This window comes from Branchiostoma belcheri, unplaced genomic scaffold, assembly GCF_001625305.1.
Source record: "Branchiostoma belcheri isolate BF01 breed outbred unplaced genomic scaffold, Haploidv18h27 scaffold39, whole genome shotgun sequence".
In the NCBI taxonomy this organism is placed as follows: Eukaryota; Metazoa; Chordata; class Leptocardii; order Amphioxiformes; family Branchiostomatidae; genus Branchiostoma; species Branchiostoma belcheri.
Window position 1 is genome coordinate 2,239,803 of NW_017804009.1, and position 18,157 is coordinate 2,257,959.

Sequence of the window (18,157 nt, forward strand, 5' to 3'; positions counted from 1 at the left end):
GAAGTGTAATTACTCGATTCACACACTGCTCTACACAGATTGATTGATAAAGGGTCTAAGCTTCAACCTTTATCTGTGTTGGTAAAACTCATTCTATGTAGGATTAAACCATAGTCTCCAATTACAATCAATTCGTGATTCAGATTAAACAGTCCGATGGTTGTTGCAAAGTAGTAGCAAAAACATATACGTGCAAAAATTTTCCAGGTTTAGGATGAGAGAATATTTGTTTCATAAGAATGTATTTGTTTATCTACATGTCGGCTCCAGATGTCTTACTGAGGGACGACTGCGTGTGCAAGATGTCGGTAGCTTGAGGAATGAATCCCCTCTACTATATACTGTATTTGTTATCTATTTATTGAAATTGCAGCGTCACAACAGCGGGCTATCCCGGCTACAGTGCTGATTTCGGGCGCCACAATTTAACAAATAAGTAAACATACACATAGAACATAGTTATTCTTTAATACAAATTAAAGAATAAGACTTAAAATAAGGTTATTTAATGACGTTTTTTATTATTGTTATATGGCGAATGTTAGTAAGCCAACTTTTTTCAAAGTAGTTAGACATGAATGTAAAAAGTAGTTATAATGTTTTAATTTTGTATTTTACAATGTATGTAAGAGGACTCCAGGAAGAGTAGTGGCTGTATTCTCACTAATTGAAGGTTCCTTAAGTAAACAAACAAAATTTGATTGTTATCGACGACAGACTGACTGATAAACAAACAATTTGATTATTAACTATTTATTTATTTATTTATAACTATTTATTATTGTTGCAAATAGATAGTTACATTTGAGTTATTTATATTTGGTTATTATTTATATCAGTTCAAATATTTGTTTCCTGTTTTGTTACTTCAATTTTCCATTGATTGGATAAGTACATAAATTATTACTTTCATTTCAGACATATTTTATCTTTAGTATTCGACCTCTGACCCACTTTAATTTCTCTATGCTGATTTTGTTTCAAGTTTATTGTTATTTTATTTTATGTTGCTGGGCTCCAGGAAGAATAGTTTGGAATTCACCACACTAAAGGAGATAAACAACAAACAAACAATTTTCCACATACAGGAGAAGAGACGGTGTCGACTGACTCTGGGTACGTGCAGGAGGGAAAAGTGCAGTTTGTCGTCGATTCTGTGTACGCCATGGCACACGCCTTACATGACATGCGCAATGACCTTTGCCCGGGTACAACATCTGGGCTCTGTGAAGAAATGGAACACTGGAACAATGTGCATGGCGAACAGTTCCTGGAATACATCCGCAACGTAACTTTCAGGGGTGAGTTTATTTTTTTATTATGTTTACCGAAGGAAAACATATTGTTTTTGCTACGTTTTTTCTTCTTCTTCTTCTTCAAACTGTGACCTCTGACGTGACTAAACCAGACTGTCACCATGGTAACTGGTGTTGGGTTACATAATGTTGCAGTTTTAAAGTAGGAGGGATTAAGACTCCTGTAACCATATATGTGAATGTGTTTGAGTAAGAATTAACAGAGCAGACCGTACGCAAAGATAAACATTCTGCTTTTGCTTTGCAAATGTTACTTTTCTAGTCTTCTAATTATTTTTTGTTCAGTGGCACTGCTAGTTGATCACATTACATGTGCCTTCCTTGAAGAAAAGCCAACAGGAAGTTTGCAATAGGAAATAGAAGTCACCGAATTGCTCAATTCTGTAAATATGATTGAAAAAATGAGTACCATTTTATAGTGGATTGTTCACTAATAATGCCTATTGCTGTTCTCTTTTCTTTCCGGTTGTTCAGCTTTATGAATTCAATATATTATATCCTGTAAATAAATTCAAATACATTTCAAAATGCGATAACCCATAAAGTGTGCAAATAAGAAAATACGTTTAAGAAAGTTTAAATCATAATATATATAAAGAATGCATGTTAGAGAACAGTTAACCCGTATTTAGTTTTGTTAGATGTTAGTTGTTTACATCAGGGCCCATCACCCTTTGCCAATCCGCTTGACATCGTCTACCAGATACCTTTGACCCAGTGTTGACGTCATACTTCAAAGACGACACGTGACAGTCTCACTGGGTCAGTCTACTGAGGCAGACCAGAGTGACTGGTCAAAAGGTCGAGGTGAGAGAATTTCTTTGTATTCGATCAAAAGTTTGAACTTTAAACTATCGTAAAATCATTTTCTATGTGTACTTCCTGCAGGCATTGGTGGCGACACGGTGGCATTTAATGCACTAGGAGACGGCCCAGGTCGGTACGACATCTACCAGTACCAGAACAAGAACGGCGTGTACCAGTATGTCCCCATCGGTACGTGGGACGACAGTAGAGCCCGGAGACTGAGCCTGAGGCCGTCGCTTCTCCACTGGCCTGGGAACCAGACCATGGCATCACCCACGTCGATCTGCAGCTCAGAATGCGCGCCTGGAGAGAGGAAGATCCAGCAAGCCTCGGCGTGCTGCTGGGTTTGCCAGAGATGTGAGCGGGCCACGCAGAGACTCAGAGACGAGTCCACGTGCGAAGACTGCCCCGAAGGACAGAAACCTGGAGCCAACTGGACAACATGCGAAGACATCCGCATCAGGAGCGTCAGTTGGACATCTCTGTACTCCTCGATCCCCATCGTGTTTTCAGTCCTCGGGATTCTTGTGGTGGCGACGGTGGTGGGTATTTACAAAGTCTACTCGGACACTCCCGTGGTCAGGGCGTCTGGAAGAGAACTGAGCTACGTTCTACTGGCTGGGATCTTCCTATGCTACTGCATGACGTTCATCCTACTCTCGCCCCCCTCCCCCGTCACATGCTGCGTGACCAGGGTCTTCCTCGGCCTGGGCCTCGCCATGTGCTACTCCGCTCTCCTCATCAAGACCAACCGCATCTACAGAATATTCGAAGACGGCAAGAAGTCGGCGAAAGCGGTGAAATGGATCAGTCCCAAATCCCAGCTCATCTTTTGCGCGCTGTTCGTTTCTATTCAACTGTTTGCCGTGGTTGTGTGGCTGGTGGTGGACCCGCCGGACACGTACGTAGAGTACACGGCCATAGAGTCACCCGACGCCGTCGGCGTGCGAAGATGTAACGTCAGCGACACCTCCCTAGTCATCTCGCTGGCCTACAACATGCTCCTGGTCGTCCTCTGCACAGTGTACGCCTTCATGACGAGAAACATTCCCTCCAGTTATAACGAGTCGAAGTACATCGCCTTCAGCATGTACACCACCTGTATCGTCTGGCTGGCCTTCATCCCAATCTTCTTCGGTACGGCTCACTCTCCTGAAAAGGTAGGAACAACGACAAGGCCATGCACTGCACGAAAAGCCATGCCATTTTTTTCTATTCATCAAAACATTAAAACATAACAAAGACAGTGTGGCGCTGCACTTTATAACTTATATTAACAGCGCACAAAACAAAATACAATTAATATTTTAAATACACAAAGTTGACATCAGTGCGCCGTAGTCCCACCACCCCAAGACATTAAAAAATGCTAATGCTAACAAAGTTATTTGAGATGGAGTTGTTACTAAGGATTACGTGTTAACCTCCTATATTTCATTGGTGGAAACAGATCCGCCAATCAGAGCTAGAAGGAGAATTTAGGGCCATTAACACATGTAGTATTTGGTGAGATATGAACGTAATTTTCACAAATTTCCAAGCTTGGACACGCTGGTGAAACTCGACGTGTCCTTTTCATGTACATGAATTTCCACGGGTGTCCCATTCCGGAATTAATTTTCTAAGATGTTGATTTGAGTATATGGGTGACATCCTTTGGGATCCCCAAAACTGATGCGAGCGTGCGAATAAAAGAAAGTTTGGCAAACAAAAGTTGCCTTTGTTATGAAATCTACGTGGTCATGAAGGTTGGACAAATGACTAAAAACACACGGTATGGTATGGCATTTTTCTATTTATTCATATTTTCTACTTTGCCTTTGGAATTGATTTTGGCATACTACGACATGAGTGTCGTTTTTCAACATTTTGTTTTGCAATTTATGGCATATATTTGCTGATTTTGCATTTGTTTCGTATGATTTAAAGTATGGTCAAAAAAGTTTTTTTTTCTGCAAACGGATGAAAATTCATTCATGTAATCAAATCAACATGGCCTTATTATGGAGATGATATATATATATATATGATGTACTGGATGATTATGCCTCTTTGCTGCTTTTGGTTTGTCAAAAATCAGCAAAAAATGTGAATGAAAACAAGTGAAGCGCCACCTTCTGCAGATTTTACGTACTACACAGTGCACGAATAGTACTCTTGCGCCATCTGGCGATTCTAAAAGGAACAGTCCCAAGAATATCCAATGACATTCTACAAGTCGTCCTTGGAATACCCTTACACTGAAAACCTTTCTTAGGTAAAATTCCTTTCTCAGGTACTAGTAGAATGCAACATCGAAAAGAAATGATTGTCCTTGAAACTTGATTATTTCTGAAATCAAGAGTTTGCTATGATCCGATCTTAGACGGACAAATCAAAAGCTGCTGAATAACAGCGCCATCCACCGAAGGTTATGTGAACCTTCGTTTGTCAACAGTACCAACGTTTGTCAATGGTTTTGTTTGTTTGTTTCGCATAACCGGTAAACCGCCTTCAGGCGTAACACACCAGTTTTGTACATGTGCGCACATGTACAAGCTGCGTAAGACCGGACTGTAAGTTTTGAACCACTCACACCGGGAAGATCCCCTACTCTTTTCGATAAGTGCGGTGGGTTCTTTAACGTGCATGGGGTGTGGCTCTCCCAAACACGGGACCTCCATTTAACGTCCTATCCGAGGGACGTCCCTAACCGAAGCTAGGTACTCATTTTCACCTGAGTGAAGTGAGGAAAGTCGTGTAAAGTGCCTTTCCCAAGGGCACAAGATCGGTGACATGGGCAGGGTTCGAACCCACAACCTCTGGGGTGTGAGCCGAACGCGCTACCGACTGCGCCACACGACCCCACTTATACTACTGGTTATGTATGGATTGGACAATACTCCTGAACACTCTATTTCTTTCATACTATCATACATCAAAACCAGTTTCTGGCATAAGCTACGAATGTAGTAATTCAGTAGAGGTCCCAAAATATTACCTTAAGAGTGTGTTCAAAATTGCAAAAAACATCAGTCAGTCATGTTTGTTTACATTCTTGTAGTTTGTGGTGGTGCCTCAAAATAAGTTCACCTCCTGTGGGATGTTTTAGCGCCAACCATAATTGTCAGAAATGTGAGATAATTGCACAAGTACTAGTTTGTTGAAAAGTGGAAGCAAATGACAATCACATGTAGGTTTTTTTTCTCCATTAAAAATATTTTGATTTTCAGTGCAAAATGTTACATACTAAGATTAGACAAATTCTAGAATAAATGCAATAAGTGGAAACCACATTAAGCTTTTTTTCTCAATTATAATATTTCAATTGTCATAGCAAAAATGTTACATAATGCCCCTTTAACGTAAAAATTAGTTTGCAGAATTCAAGGATGGTCACCTTAGTTAACCTTTGTGTCACACGATCAGACAAATTCTAGAATAAATGCTATTAATGGAAACTACATGAAGATTTTTCTCAATTCAAAAATATTTCAATTTTAATTGTTTTCCGATACTTCTTTAGTTTCCAAGATGGTGCAGTGCAAGTACTATGTTCACCAAACTACTGACACATTTGATACCAGACGCAGAAAATTATGCTACTTCTTTATTTATAGGCTAAACAACGCCAACAACAGCATAATACAATGTCTTCTGATGTCAGGTTGTCAGTACAGAAATTATTTTTAATGTATATGATATACTGTGTGTATAGTTTGTGTTTCTACGTTTGTACCGTTGTTTTCTATGTGTGAATACCTGGAATAAAAATATTCCTTAATTCATTCATAGCAAAATTGTTACATAACGCCCCTTTAACGTGATGATTTGATTGCAGAATTCAAGAATGATCACCTTAGATAACCTTTCAATCACACGATAAGACAGATCCCAGAATAAATGCGTGTGACGTCGGGTAAAAATAGCCGTACCTGAACCTCCTAATCGATTTATAAGAATTTATGGAGCTCAGTGTCAAGGGCGCATTTGCGAGGTCAGAACCAAGTTCACGTTCTAATTACATCTCTAGAGGATTGATGCCCGCTACGTTTTTCAGTTTTGACATCGAATTCACCCACGATCGAAGTGTTAATGACACATCACCGTAGATAATTCCCATGCTCTTCACGTTTCATTTGTTACTTACTTGTACTTCAGTAGGTCTCCTCATCTCTGTGAGTGGCCTGCGTTCTTATTCATTTGTTACACTGCCCTGAAAAGAAAACATAAAAGAAAGCATGTTAAATCTATCTTTATTGCCTTCGTCAGAAGGGTATGTTTTCGGTTTGGGTCTCGTGGAGCAGCTTTGGTGTTAGCCCGTATGTATGTAGGTCAACGTCATAAATCGAGTAGTTGATAATGGATCTTTTTGATTTTGATATGATTGTAGCTGTTGTGGAAATGAAGGTCAAGTTTGGAAATGGCCCACCTGGCTTTTTACAATGGTACTGCAGCTGGGTTTTTAAGCATTTGCTTATTGTAAATATACAAACACACTTCTTAAAATGGCGGGGGCATGTGTTCCTCGAACTCTAGTTACCTCCATAAAAATGGAGGTATTGTTTTTGGCGCGTCTGCGTTTGTGTGTGTGTGTGTGTGTGTGTGTGTTTCCGCACATTTGTAGTCAGCATAACTTCAGAACGCCTTTATGGATTGTGATGATATTTGGTATGCTGTTAGGTCTTAGGAAGCCAAAGGTCAAGGTCAAATATGGGCCTCCTGGTGGCTGACCTTGATACTGCAGCAGAACTTCCGGTTTTTTGTATCTTTTGCAAGGCAGGGAAAACAGATGTGCGGGCAGCGCGGTTTGATTAATGAGGTTCTCTCTCTGGACCCCTGAGTTGACCAGATCTGTTACAGCCTGACCTATTTCAAGTCAAAGGTGCTACTGTATTAGCAGAGAAGCTGTGTGCTTGAAAACAAAAACCTGTGTTATTTTGTTATGTACTGTAGTGTACTGTGTAAAAACATTTACAAAAACTCATATATTTTATGGAGGTATGAGATCTCCGAATTCTTGTTTCCAACTGTTTTACTATGTGGGTTCGAACTGAAAATTACAGCAAATACCCGATCCAGCGGTGGGGCAAGTAATTTATCGATGTTATTGCGTGCGGCAAGCTCTAACTTTTACGATTATCTTCTCAAAAGAGCTAGAGGTTCTATGGGTGGAAGAGGTAATGTAGTTTCGTTCGCAATCACTTTTATTGGAACCCTGAAAGAAGTCGTGAAAATTTATGCTGACTGGGTTAGGAGCTAGCAGCAAAAGTTATCGATCCTACTATAGTTCCGTTCTGCCTGAACTGTTTTCTAAAGCCCTTTGTCACAGAATTTGGCGTCCTGAACACTAGCCAAACGCGTTAACGCCCCGCAACAATGGTTAGGAGTACGACTACAACTTTTACTTGATTACGAGTAGGTAGTTGCAAAGTCGGCGAATTTGGCTTCTATTCGGCTTCGCCAGCCAAATGTTTTAAAATATTTTAAACATTCTGTGGTCGGTTGGAAGGTTCCATAGTTGGCTGGTGTTCCGCTGCAAGTCAGCAGCGTTTGGGGCCAGGATCAAATTTGACTCAATTTTAATTCAGGCGGCAACCAGGCTTGACTTCGATAAACAGTGATATAGAAAGGCAGTCGTGGACTACATCTGGTCAGACTGATTCGAACCTTCAGTCGGGACAGGTTAGCTGAGTGGGGGTCGGGAACAAATTCGGGGGAAGGTCGTGAACGTCTGGCAGGGGCTTGAAGCGCTAGCAAGATAAGCAAACCGGCATGTATCGACCTATAAAATCGACATGTTATTGTTGCAATAGGGAGTTTTACTACTGCGACACCGCAGGACCTTGAACTTGACCGACATTGACAGTGACCTCTTGAACATTTGATCTCTTTAGGAGCTACTATAGGAGCTTTTTGACCAATTTGCATCATCTTGTCTTGGCTCATTTGCATAATCTTTTCTTGGCTCATTTGCATCACCTATTCTTGGCTTGTATAACTCTTGTTTCTTTTTAGACTTCCAAAAATTGTCTTCACTTATTTGCATATCAATCAATAGTTTGTCCTCGTTTTGTTGGAATCAAGTTCAACACTGTACTACATGGTGTGTTGCAAGGAGCGTCATTGCTAGTGCACATGTCTCTCTTCAGATGCAGATACAGGTGACCACACTGACGGTGTCCATCTCCATGAGCGGGACGGTCTCCCTCGCCTGTCTCTTCGCGCCAAAAGTCTACATCATCCTGTTCCAGCCGCACAAGAACGTCCGCGCGTCGTCTGCAACCAAAGCCGCCATGGTGGCCAAGAGATGGCAGCAGGTCGCGCGCAAGCGCAGTGAACAGAGGTCATCGGTGTCAGTCGTCATGCGCAATGGTGACTTAGGTACGTACTGGTGTTCCGTATTCCTGTTTTACGGTATTGTTAGGAAAATGTAGCCTCTACCAGGCTTCGGGAGGAACCTGGAAAGAGTAGATAGGAAGGTAACATGCCAGTTGGTCCGCTACAGTAAAGTGCGACAAACGGTGCTCTCTGAGCGGACCGAATCCTCTGGCATGTTATATCTCTATTTTCTGTATCTGTATCTGTATAGTCGGTATAACCGCCTTTCGGCGTAACACACCAGCTTCGTAGACACGCGGCGCGGCAGCAGTTGGCTACATTACACCGATCGACTTGTTACACCTAACCCTTGCATTGAACATCTAACTCTAAACATTGTTTAAAGCTAATGATAATGCCCCTACTGTACTTAGTGGCAGCGATTCCCACTCTGCGATAGTTTTCTACTCTTTCTAGCCGCTTCCCGAAGCCTGGTAGAGGCAAGTGGTACTGAGTTCACATTATGTTTACCTCATGTTCTTGATCAATTTCTTCTTTTTTTCCAAACAAATAAAGTCGATATAAAAATAACTTGGACCAGAGGTCTATCACCATGGTAACTGGCGCTGTAGCAGACACCATTTGGTCATGGGTTACACTTCGGAGTTACACTTTGTAGAGGCTGGTTTCCATATATTACATATGAATGTGTTTGAGCAACAATGAACAGAGCAGTAGTTTGGTAACCTAGGCATAATGCACTTGCTTGTACATTTCTAGTTTGTTATGCATTCTTTTAAAAATCGGCTGTAAAGAGAAAGATGTAAATGACCTACTCGACTTGTGGCTTTCCTTATCTTTCATTTTCATCTGTTCCATTGTAATACCAAATACTGCGGTAGGGGATTGTGTATTGATATCGCATTTAGACATTTAGCACATTTCCCCCTGGTTTAAAATTACCCGAAGAAGCCTCCTTGCCAGCCATAGCGTGTGATTTAAGTAGAGGTATGCTTCAAGGTTGACCTGGACATGTTAGGCCATGTTGATTTGATCATATGGATGGCATCCTCTTGGTACTCCAAAACTGACGCGAGCATGCCGATGAAAGATCAGTTTGCAAAACAAAGTTGCCTTCATTATGAAATCTACCTGGTAATGAATTATAAACAAATTGTTAAACATACAGTATCGTATGGTGAATAATAGACTCTTTATTTTTATTTCTTAACATTTTCTTCTTTTCAAATTTTGGAATAGAGTTTGGCATTCTACGACATTAGTATTGTTTTCCGATATTCTATTTTTGCAATTTATGACATATATCTGCTCTTTTTGCAGATGCTTTGTACAATTTACAGTATGGTCGAAAACTTTTTTTAACAGACGAAACTTCATGCGAGTGCGGATGTATCCATATAATCAAATCAACATGGCCTTACTGTTATAATGCTGTTATGTCAAGTGGCGTAACAACTGCTAGTAATCCATGCCGCAAGATCCTGTATTTCACAGGCCTACAGACACGGTACTCTGACAGATCCAGTTGACGAAATCCCTATAGGGCCTAAACCAGTCTCATCAATGTTATCTGACGTGAATAGAGGCAAAGTACAGTCCCCCAGCCACATAGCAATAAAACAGTAATAAAAACAGAACACCTAACCCTAGGGTACCGTCCTGGTAGGCCTTACCATCAAATCGATGCTGTCAAATTTTATTACACTAACAGAAAGCTTTGGAATAATCCTGATTTATTTTTCTTTCTTCACATCTATCCCCGGTTGTTTTAACGTAATCTTTTACATCAGGTTTTATAATAACGGTTTGTATGATGAAGATCAATACAGAGATATTGTAAATGACACGATGCTGTCAGATTTTCTTACACCAACAGAAAGCTTTGGAATAATTCTGATTTATTTTCTTTCTTCACATCTATCCCAAGTTGTTTTAACGTAATCTTTTTCATCAGATTTTATAATAACTGTTTGTATGATGAAGATCATAACAGAGATATTGCAAATGACAAACTGATCGATCTCGGTGGCTTTCACGGTTCGCCTGTGAGCGGAAACGGATCAATAAAAAATATCGACCTGGGGTCGTCGCTGAAATGAATCCTATTCTCTGGGCCGGGAGGTTCTGACAATTACATATGAAACGGGCTACTTAATTTCCGCAAAGCAATTTCTCAACGCCACGGGGTGTTTTCTGTGGTACCAACTTCTGGCCAGGAAATATCGTGAGAAAATCGTCGGTGATTAGGAGCGTTGCCGTGATGGACTAGATGTGGATGGACTGGGCACCCGCTGAGATTTCTGGTGTACTGAATAAGGCCATGTTGATGTGATTATATGGATGACATCCCCTTGGAACCCAAAAACTAATGCGAGCGCGCGAATAAAAACAAAAAAAGGCAAAAAAGATGCATTTTGAAATCTACGTGGTCATGAAGGTTGAAAATGACTAGACATACAGAGTACGGTAGACTCCATTTCTCAACATTGTCTTCCTTTGGAATTGATTTTGGTATTCTATGACAAGTATTCCCAATTTTTTGTTTTTGAAATTTGCGTCATATATTTGCTAATTTTGTAGCTTCTTTTTACGATTTACAGTATGGTCAAAAACTTTTTCTTTGGAAACGGACGAAAATCAATGTCATTGATATAATCCAATCAACACAGCCTTATGCACAGGGGAAAATGTATTGGAAATGCTTTTGTAAATAGTTTTAAATGTGAAGTGCCTCTAGTTTCTTAAATCTTTCTACCCGATTACGTGATTCTCAAATTGGAATACTGGTTCATTCTCGGACTAGACTACAAACGTATGGATGATTGGAACAATTTTTTGGCTTAAAAAGAAAAGTTTTAGATAAGTTGTCACATCGTCATTCCTCTTAGTAACACCTCTCAAAGTTTTCTCACACAAGTCTTCATTTCTATGACAAACATCGATCATCAATATATATATGAAACACAATTGCCAGATATTTACAGTCGTTGGCCCTTGGCAATTTAACGATTACATATGAGCCACATAACTACACCGTGTTAAGGCCACACCGACTTAATTTTGTGGATGAAATCCTTTCAAGACCCCCAAACTAGTGCGCGCGGGCGAATAAAAACTTCTGGCCAAAAATAAAAATGTTTCTATATTATAAACCACAGGGATACAAAGCTTGTATTGTGAATTCCAGGTAGTATACATCGACGTATACGACAAGCCAACTTTTTCGGAATTTATGGATCGGCACTGTACGTATATGGGTTCTTGAGTCGTGGAGCTTCGGTAGCCTGGAAGCCCGGCTCCTTATTGTCGCTAACTACCATGGACTACCCAGGTCTAGAGCCAGGACAGAGCCTCGGAGGACGTGATCTTTTTTTTGAGAACAGACGAAAATCAATGCACGCGCGGATGTCATCCATAAAATTAAGTCGGTGTGGCCTAACCTGGGTGAAATAAAATGCTGGAGAACAAAACTCGACTTTCTGTATAAAAAAAAACTTTCAACTTCAAGGACATCTATCCAAGGTCGTGGCTGTTCGAGGATCTGTAAACATTATTACTGGATATGAATTGGATCTACACTGAACATGGGGACTTGGGCTATCACTACTTACGCCATGTTGATTTGATTATATGGATGACATCCTCTGTGAACCCTAAAGCTCTTGCTCTAGAGCGTGTGAATAAAAAATGTTCGGCAAAACAAGTTGCCTTCATTTTGAAATACACGTGGTCATGAAGGTTAAGGCCACACTGCGTGTACTGAGTTCTTGAGTTCCGTGGAGCTTCGGCAGCCTGGGTACCGTCCTCCGTAGTCACCGCCGGCTTCTATCTAGCTACTAGTTAGTATTAATAATAACCTTTATTGTACATTCATGCCCTATCGGGCTAAGTACAGGTGAACAGATTAAAGGGTAATATACATGTTTGTAGTTCAAATAGCTCTAAAACTACACTAATACAAAGCTTCAGCTTCTTCTCGTTTCTTAGTAATGTCAAAATATAATTTGAAATGGGTTTGTTTAATACAGGGTGATCAAAGCGCATAAGAAAGATGAATTTTTCAGTATTAGTCAACTACTGGAAGTACGGGAACGTACTCTTAATATATCTAAACAAGAGTTCCACGATCTCATACCTTTGCCAAATGATGTTAACCCTTGCGGGTGACGAATTATACAATTTTAATCATTGATTTTGTAAATAAGAGCCTCATTTGCATGGATTATATCAGTTGATCATATTCTCCATCCAATGACAGCCTTATCATAGCAAAAAGGCTATTATAGCACTTCCTCATAAATTATGCAAATCAGGTCAAAATTTGAATAAATTATATTTATTGATGTTCACCTTCACTAAACTTCCAAATGTGGCAAGAATGAAATTCGGGGTGCAGCAGTTACAACTATGGAATAATAAGAATTTGCCATTAATTATGCAAATTAGGTCCTCATTTACATAATCTATATCCTCAGATGTTTTTCTCGTTCTCAAGTAGATGTCAAAAGTGTTTCATAGTTCTATTATCGAACAAAGCAGATTTATAGAATTTCCTCATTAATTATGTAAATGTTATGTCACTTCTTCCCTACCCCAAGAGCTATCTACCAACCAAAATTCATGACCCTAGCATGTCCAGAACATGAGATGTCAAAACCGGAAGTTCAGCTGCAGTACCTAGGAAAGCCGCAAGGGGGCCCAAAATCTAATCATTTCTAGGTCTCATGAAGATCTACCCACCTACCAAGTTTCATTCCAATCCATTCACTGCTTCTCGAGTTATCTTGCTAAACCACACACACACAAACACACCCACACACACACACACACAGACAAAGGCTACTGAAAACATAACCTTCTTGGCGAAGGTAAAAATCATTTCTATCATTACTGTATGAACTACAATCAACGACAAAGTGGGCTTCATCTTCTACTTTGTTTGAGCTACAAAATTGGCAAATCCTTTGCTCCAGAGGTGTGCGGTTGTGCCTTCCTGTTTCGATGCTGAGTTTATGACAGCTGATTCGTAGTTTGGTGATGGTGGTTTATTGACGTTCGTTTGGGATTTTAAGATAATGTTCTTCATGGACTAAGGAGGATGGCACCCATACCAGAGCCTCGGAGAAGGATGTTTTTTCTAGAACAGGCGAAAATCAATGCACGCGCGGATGTCATCCTTAAAATTAAATCAGTGTGGCCTTAGGCTTAGCCCTTTGGACATGTATTTGCAATTAACTAAACATGGAGAAGAATACCAACATGGTTACGGTATGTATGTAAGTCCCATAACCGTGAGCGGTCGTAGGGGCATCATGACAGCCAGCCGCATGTTTGGACTTGCTACGATGTTTCAGTAGGCTTATAATCTTGGCGGCGCCTATCTCCTCTCCAAGACGGTTACGGTATATACAGTTATATTACAATACAACGCTTTCACCAATTGTAATCCCTGTGTCAGTGAGGTCTACACACCAATACGATCTTCAAATTGCCTGGTGCCGTTAATTCAAGGTCCTCTGACCTTATCGAAGTTTGGCGTCTTTATCTCAATGAAGGGCACACGAGGACACCATCTACATGTATCTTCTGGATGGGAATACAATCATTGTGATAAAACAACTTAGGCTACTCTGATACATGCTCCCACAAGGTCAACACCAAACCCTTCGTTATAGAGCAGAGTATGGATCGCACTGTTTGTACGTAAATTCCCATTGATTTTACAGAAATGAGGAAGGCTGACTCTGCTTAACGCCTATGTTGATTGGACTATACGGATGGCATCCTCTTGGAACCCAAAAACTGATGCGAGCGTGCGAATAAAACAGTTTTCAACAAGGCTGAGGCGACTACTGAATGATATATATTATTTCATGTGGTGGAGCTAGCAATCTACATTACAATTATCAGAAAAACATATTTCCCTATCTTATAAAGACATGCACGTAGTGAAATTTACAGGATGGATGGAGGAGGTGTGGGGCAATATACCAAATACACGTATAGGAGGAATTAGCCGTTCTTCTCCAGCAATATAAATTTTATGACATACTTACTTACTTTACTTTGGTGGAGTTCCCGCTCGAACCAAACTTAAAACCATCCTCCACTTCACTCTATCCTCCACCAGAGACTGGATTTTATGTCTGGTCTGAAGTTGTTACTCCTGTGACTTGTTTTTTTACCTTTTGTGGGTTCCAAAAGGACGGATAATTTCTTTTGTCTCTGTGATCTGTTTGAATCTGGTCTTTGGCCAAAGACAGCTGTGCTCTCTGTCCGTGGTGTGGGGAGAAGATAGATGACCAGTAATTAATCATGCCAGGCAGCTGGATGGGTGGCACGTGGGCACCAGTGTAAGTTACCTGCTTGAACCAAAAACCACATGGCCGAAGGTTTCCTCAAAACCAATTCCCTAGGGAACGCATTCGTGCAATTTTTGAAATTCTTTCAAAGCGATCGTAGTACTTGCACAAATGCCTCCGCCCCAAAGGCGTCGCCAAAAATGCTTTCATCATGAAATCTACGTGGTCACAAATGACTAAACACACAGAGTATGGTATGGTGAATATAATAGACTCTTCATTTTCATTTCTTCGCATTTTCTTCTTTTCTTTTGGAATTAATTTTGGCAATATATGTCATTAGTATCGTTTCTCATTTTTTTTGCAATTTACGGCATATACTGCGTTTGCTCACTTTGCAGCTGATTTGTACAATTAACTGTATGGTCGAAACGTTTTTTGGGGGGCAATTTTAGGATGGTCGGCAAAAGAAGACGTTAAAAATTCTAAAAAACGTAGTATCAAAACTCCCACCCACGCGGAGGCCTGCACACACGTACAGGAGGCTACGGTGGTCTGTTGGAGGCTAAGACCCACGCGGTGATACAATTGCAATCACACCGGCAGCAAAACACTGCCAGACCGGTTCCCACCAGCAGGCAGTGACGCCGATGCATTACGACATCTTCATGCATTACACGTTCATTACCACCGGAACCGTATCATTTCCACCTTGACGCGGCGCTGCGCTGCAATCAGAGCTGCCATGTTCGATGCCGAAAAAAACGCCCCGACCGAAATTAGAAGTGGCTTTTCAATTAGAGGCAAGATTACCTGGGTCCTGTTTCGACGCCATCCCACTCGTGACGTTTTTGTAGTTGTTCAACTTCTTTCAAGAAAAAAAAAACCTTGTCTACCAGGAATTAGAGTCAGCTACAATAGGTGGTTTCAAAAAGTGGGGTCATGTATAGTAACGGTAGAGTGATCAACTCGGAACCAAGAGGTACTGGGTTCGAACCCTGCCATGCCACCGATTTTGTGTCCTCGGGAAAGGCACTTTACACGAATTTCCTCACTTTGCGCAGGTGAAATTGAGTACTGTGTAGTCCTTTGTGTTGGTGGCGGCATAAAAATAGGTTGAAAAACTTGAGTGTGACGTCACCATGTCTTGTAGTTACATGTTGGAACTAGAGTTCCACGATCTCATACCTTCGCCAAATGATGTTAGCCTTTATGAATAAGAAATATACTAATCACTCTGATTATGCAAATAGGATCCTCAGTTGCATGAATTATATCAGTCTGTTGATCATATTCTCCACCAAAAGACAGTCTTATCTTAACAAAGAATGCCATTTTCTCATAAATTATGCAAATGTGGTCCTTATTTGAGTAAGTTATGTTTAATTATGTTCACCTTCACTTAACTTTCAAACACCCCAAGTATGAAATTCCAGGCAGTTACCACTATGCAATTATAACATTTTCTCATTAATTATACAAATTAAGTCTTCATTTGCATAATCGATATTTGCCTGTGTTTCCCTCGTTCTTAATAACATATGTTACAAGCTTGAACTTCCTATCATGGAATGCAGCTGATTTATAGAATTTCCTCATTAATTATACAAATTACATCAATATTTGCATAATTGTAATATCATTATGTCAAGCATCACTTAAGCTACCTACATACCAAAAATCACGATGATCCATCAATCGGTTCTTGAGTTATCCTCTTTTAAACATTTGTCCTTTAAACCCCCCTGCAGTTCTAGAGCAAGCAACTAGGGGGCTCATACTCATGTCACTTCATCCCCAGCACAAGAGCTATCTACCATCTAAATTTCGTCACCCTAGCATGTCTGGATCATGAGATATCAAAACCGGAAGTTCTGCTGCAGTACCATGACAAGCCGCCAGGTGGCCCAAAATCTAATCATTTTGAGGTCTCATCAAGACCTACCCACCTACCAAATATCAAGTCAGTCCATTTAAGCCTTCTCAAGTTATCGTGTTGACAGACACACACACACACACACACACACACACACACACACACATACACGAACGCCTCTGAAAACATAACCTTCTTGGCGAAGGTAATAAAAAAAAACTACAACACCCGGTCGGAGGTCTGGTGAATCCCTGTCTTCAATAAGCCTCAAGACTCGCCTGATTATTAATACCCAAGTGATGGTTGGGCTGTATTTTCAGCCTAACAAATAAATAACAACGGGACCCAAACTAATGTCACTTCTTACCGAGTACAGGAGCTATTCACCATATCCAAAATTCGTGACCCTAGCTCGTCCAGATCACGAAAGCCGCCAGGGGACGAAAAATCGAATCATTTCCAGGTCTGATCAAAGTCCTCCACCTAATAATTTCATGACAATATATCCAAGGCTTATTGAGTTATCGTGTCAAACCACATAAGTACATAAAAACGCTGTAGAAAACATAGCCTTTTTGACGATGATAAAAATTTTTTGGGCTTGTTACAGATAATAAACCTACCTGAATACGAACATGTCCTATCGTGTGTAGGTAAAAACTGATAACACAAGGATTAAAACTAATACACACGACGGAAAGTGAAGCGAAGGAGGTTTTAGGCGGCATCCGCCATCTTTCTTCAGCTAATGACGAGGGCAGTCACGTGACCCGGGGTTGAAAGGCCAGCTCAGGTCACGTGACTGGACGAGTGTGTTGTAGATTGGGGGTAGTCTGTGGCGGCCTCGGTCGCGGTTTAAGGATGGCGAGAGGAATTCTGATGAATGAATGAATGAATGAATGAATGGTTTATTTTTAATACAAAAGACAAGTACACATCGTACAAAACATGCATTAGCAGCCATTATCAGCTGAAATGATGTATGATTTACAGTACATGGCTAAAAAGCTTTACTTGGTAAGACTTAATGTAGCATTAAGCGATAACCACAGATAACACCTTGATTTGTCTTTTTCTACAGAGGTGTCCTCGCCAGAACAGCCGGACATGGACATACAGAAAATCCCCAGCTCGGACACCATCGTCAGCACCAGCGACGGGAAACCTGTCTACAGATTTGGAGCTCTGGTCGACAGAACAACGGAAGTCGCCGAATCAGGCGTGCTGACCACGAATGTGTGAGCTATAGCTCTCAAATGTCGTCGGTGGACCCATATGCAGGGCTTGAAATAACTCCTTTTCGGTTTGTTTGTTTGTTTGTTTGTTTGCTTATTTATTTATTTTATTGGTTTGGCTGTTCAACCATCACAACCAGGGTATCCCAACTAGCCAGTTGCTATTACTGAGGGCTAGCCCTGCTGACATGACATAACAAGACAAGACATCACAGTAACATACTAATTTTTCGGTTAATGCAAAATTGCATGTTGAAGAAAATTGGCATGCAATTTAAACAATCTACATGCACACTTCAA

The 18,157-nt window shown here is 40.7% G+C and overlaps 1 protein-coding gene across 1 annotated transcript in view; it reads left to right on the plus strand.

Moving 5' to 3' along the window:
* LOC109476788 (metabotropic glutamate receptor 6-like) overlaps nt 1-17,864 on the plus strand; it is a 70,346-nt gene extending 52,482 nt beyond the window's left edge. Inside the window, exons 6-9 of the mRNA XM_019777806.1 lie at nt 1,095-1,301; nt 2,205-3,283; nt 8,255-8,486; nt 17,704-17,864. Coding sequence (XP_019633365.1) covers nt 1,095-1,301; nt 2,205-3,283; nt 8,255-8,486; nt 17,704-17,864 — 1,679 coding nt within the window. The remainder of the gene's footprint in view (nt 1-1,094; nt 1,302-2,204; nt 3,284-8,254; nt 8,487-17,703) is intronic.
* Nucleotides 17,865-18,157: the final 293 nt, after the last annotated feature.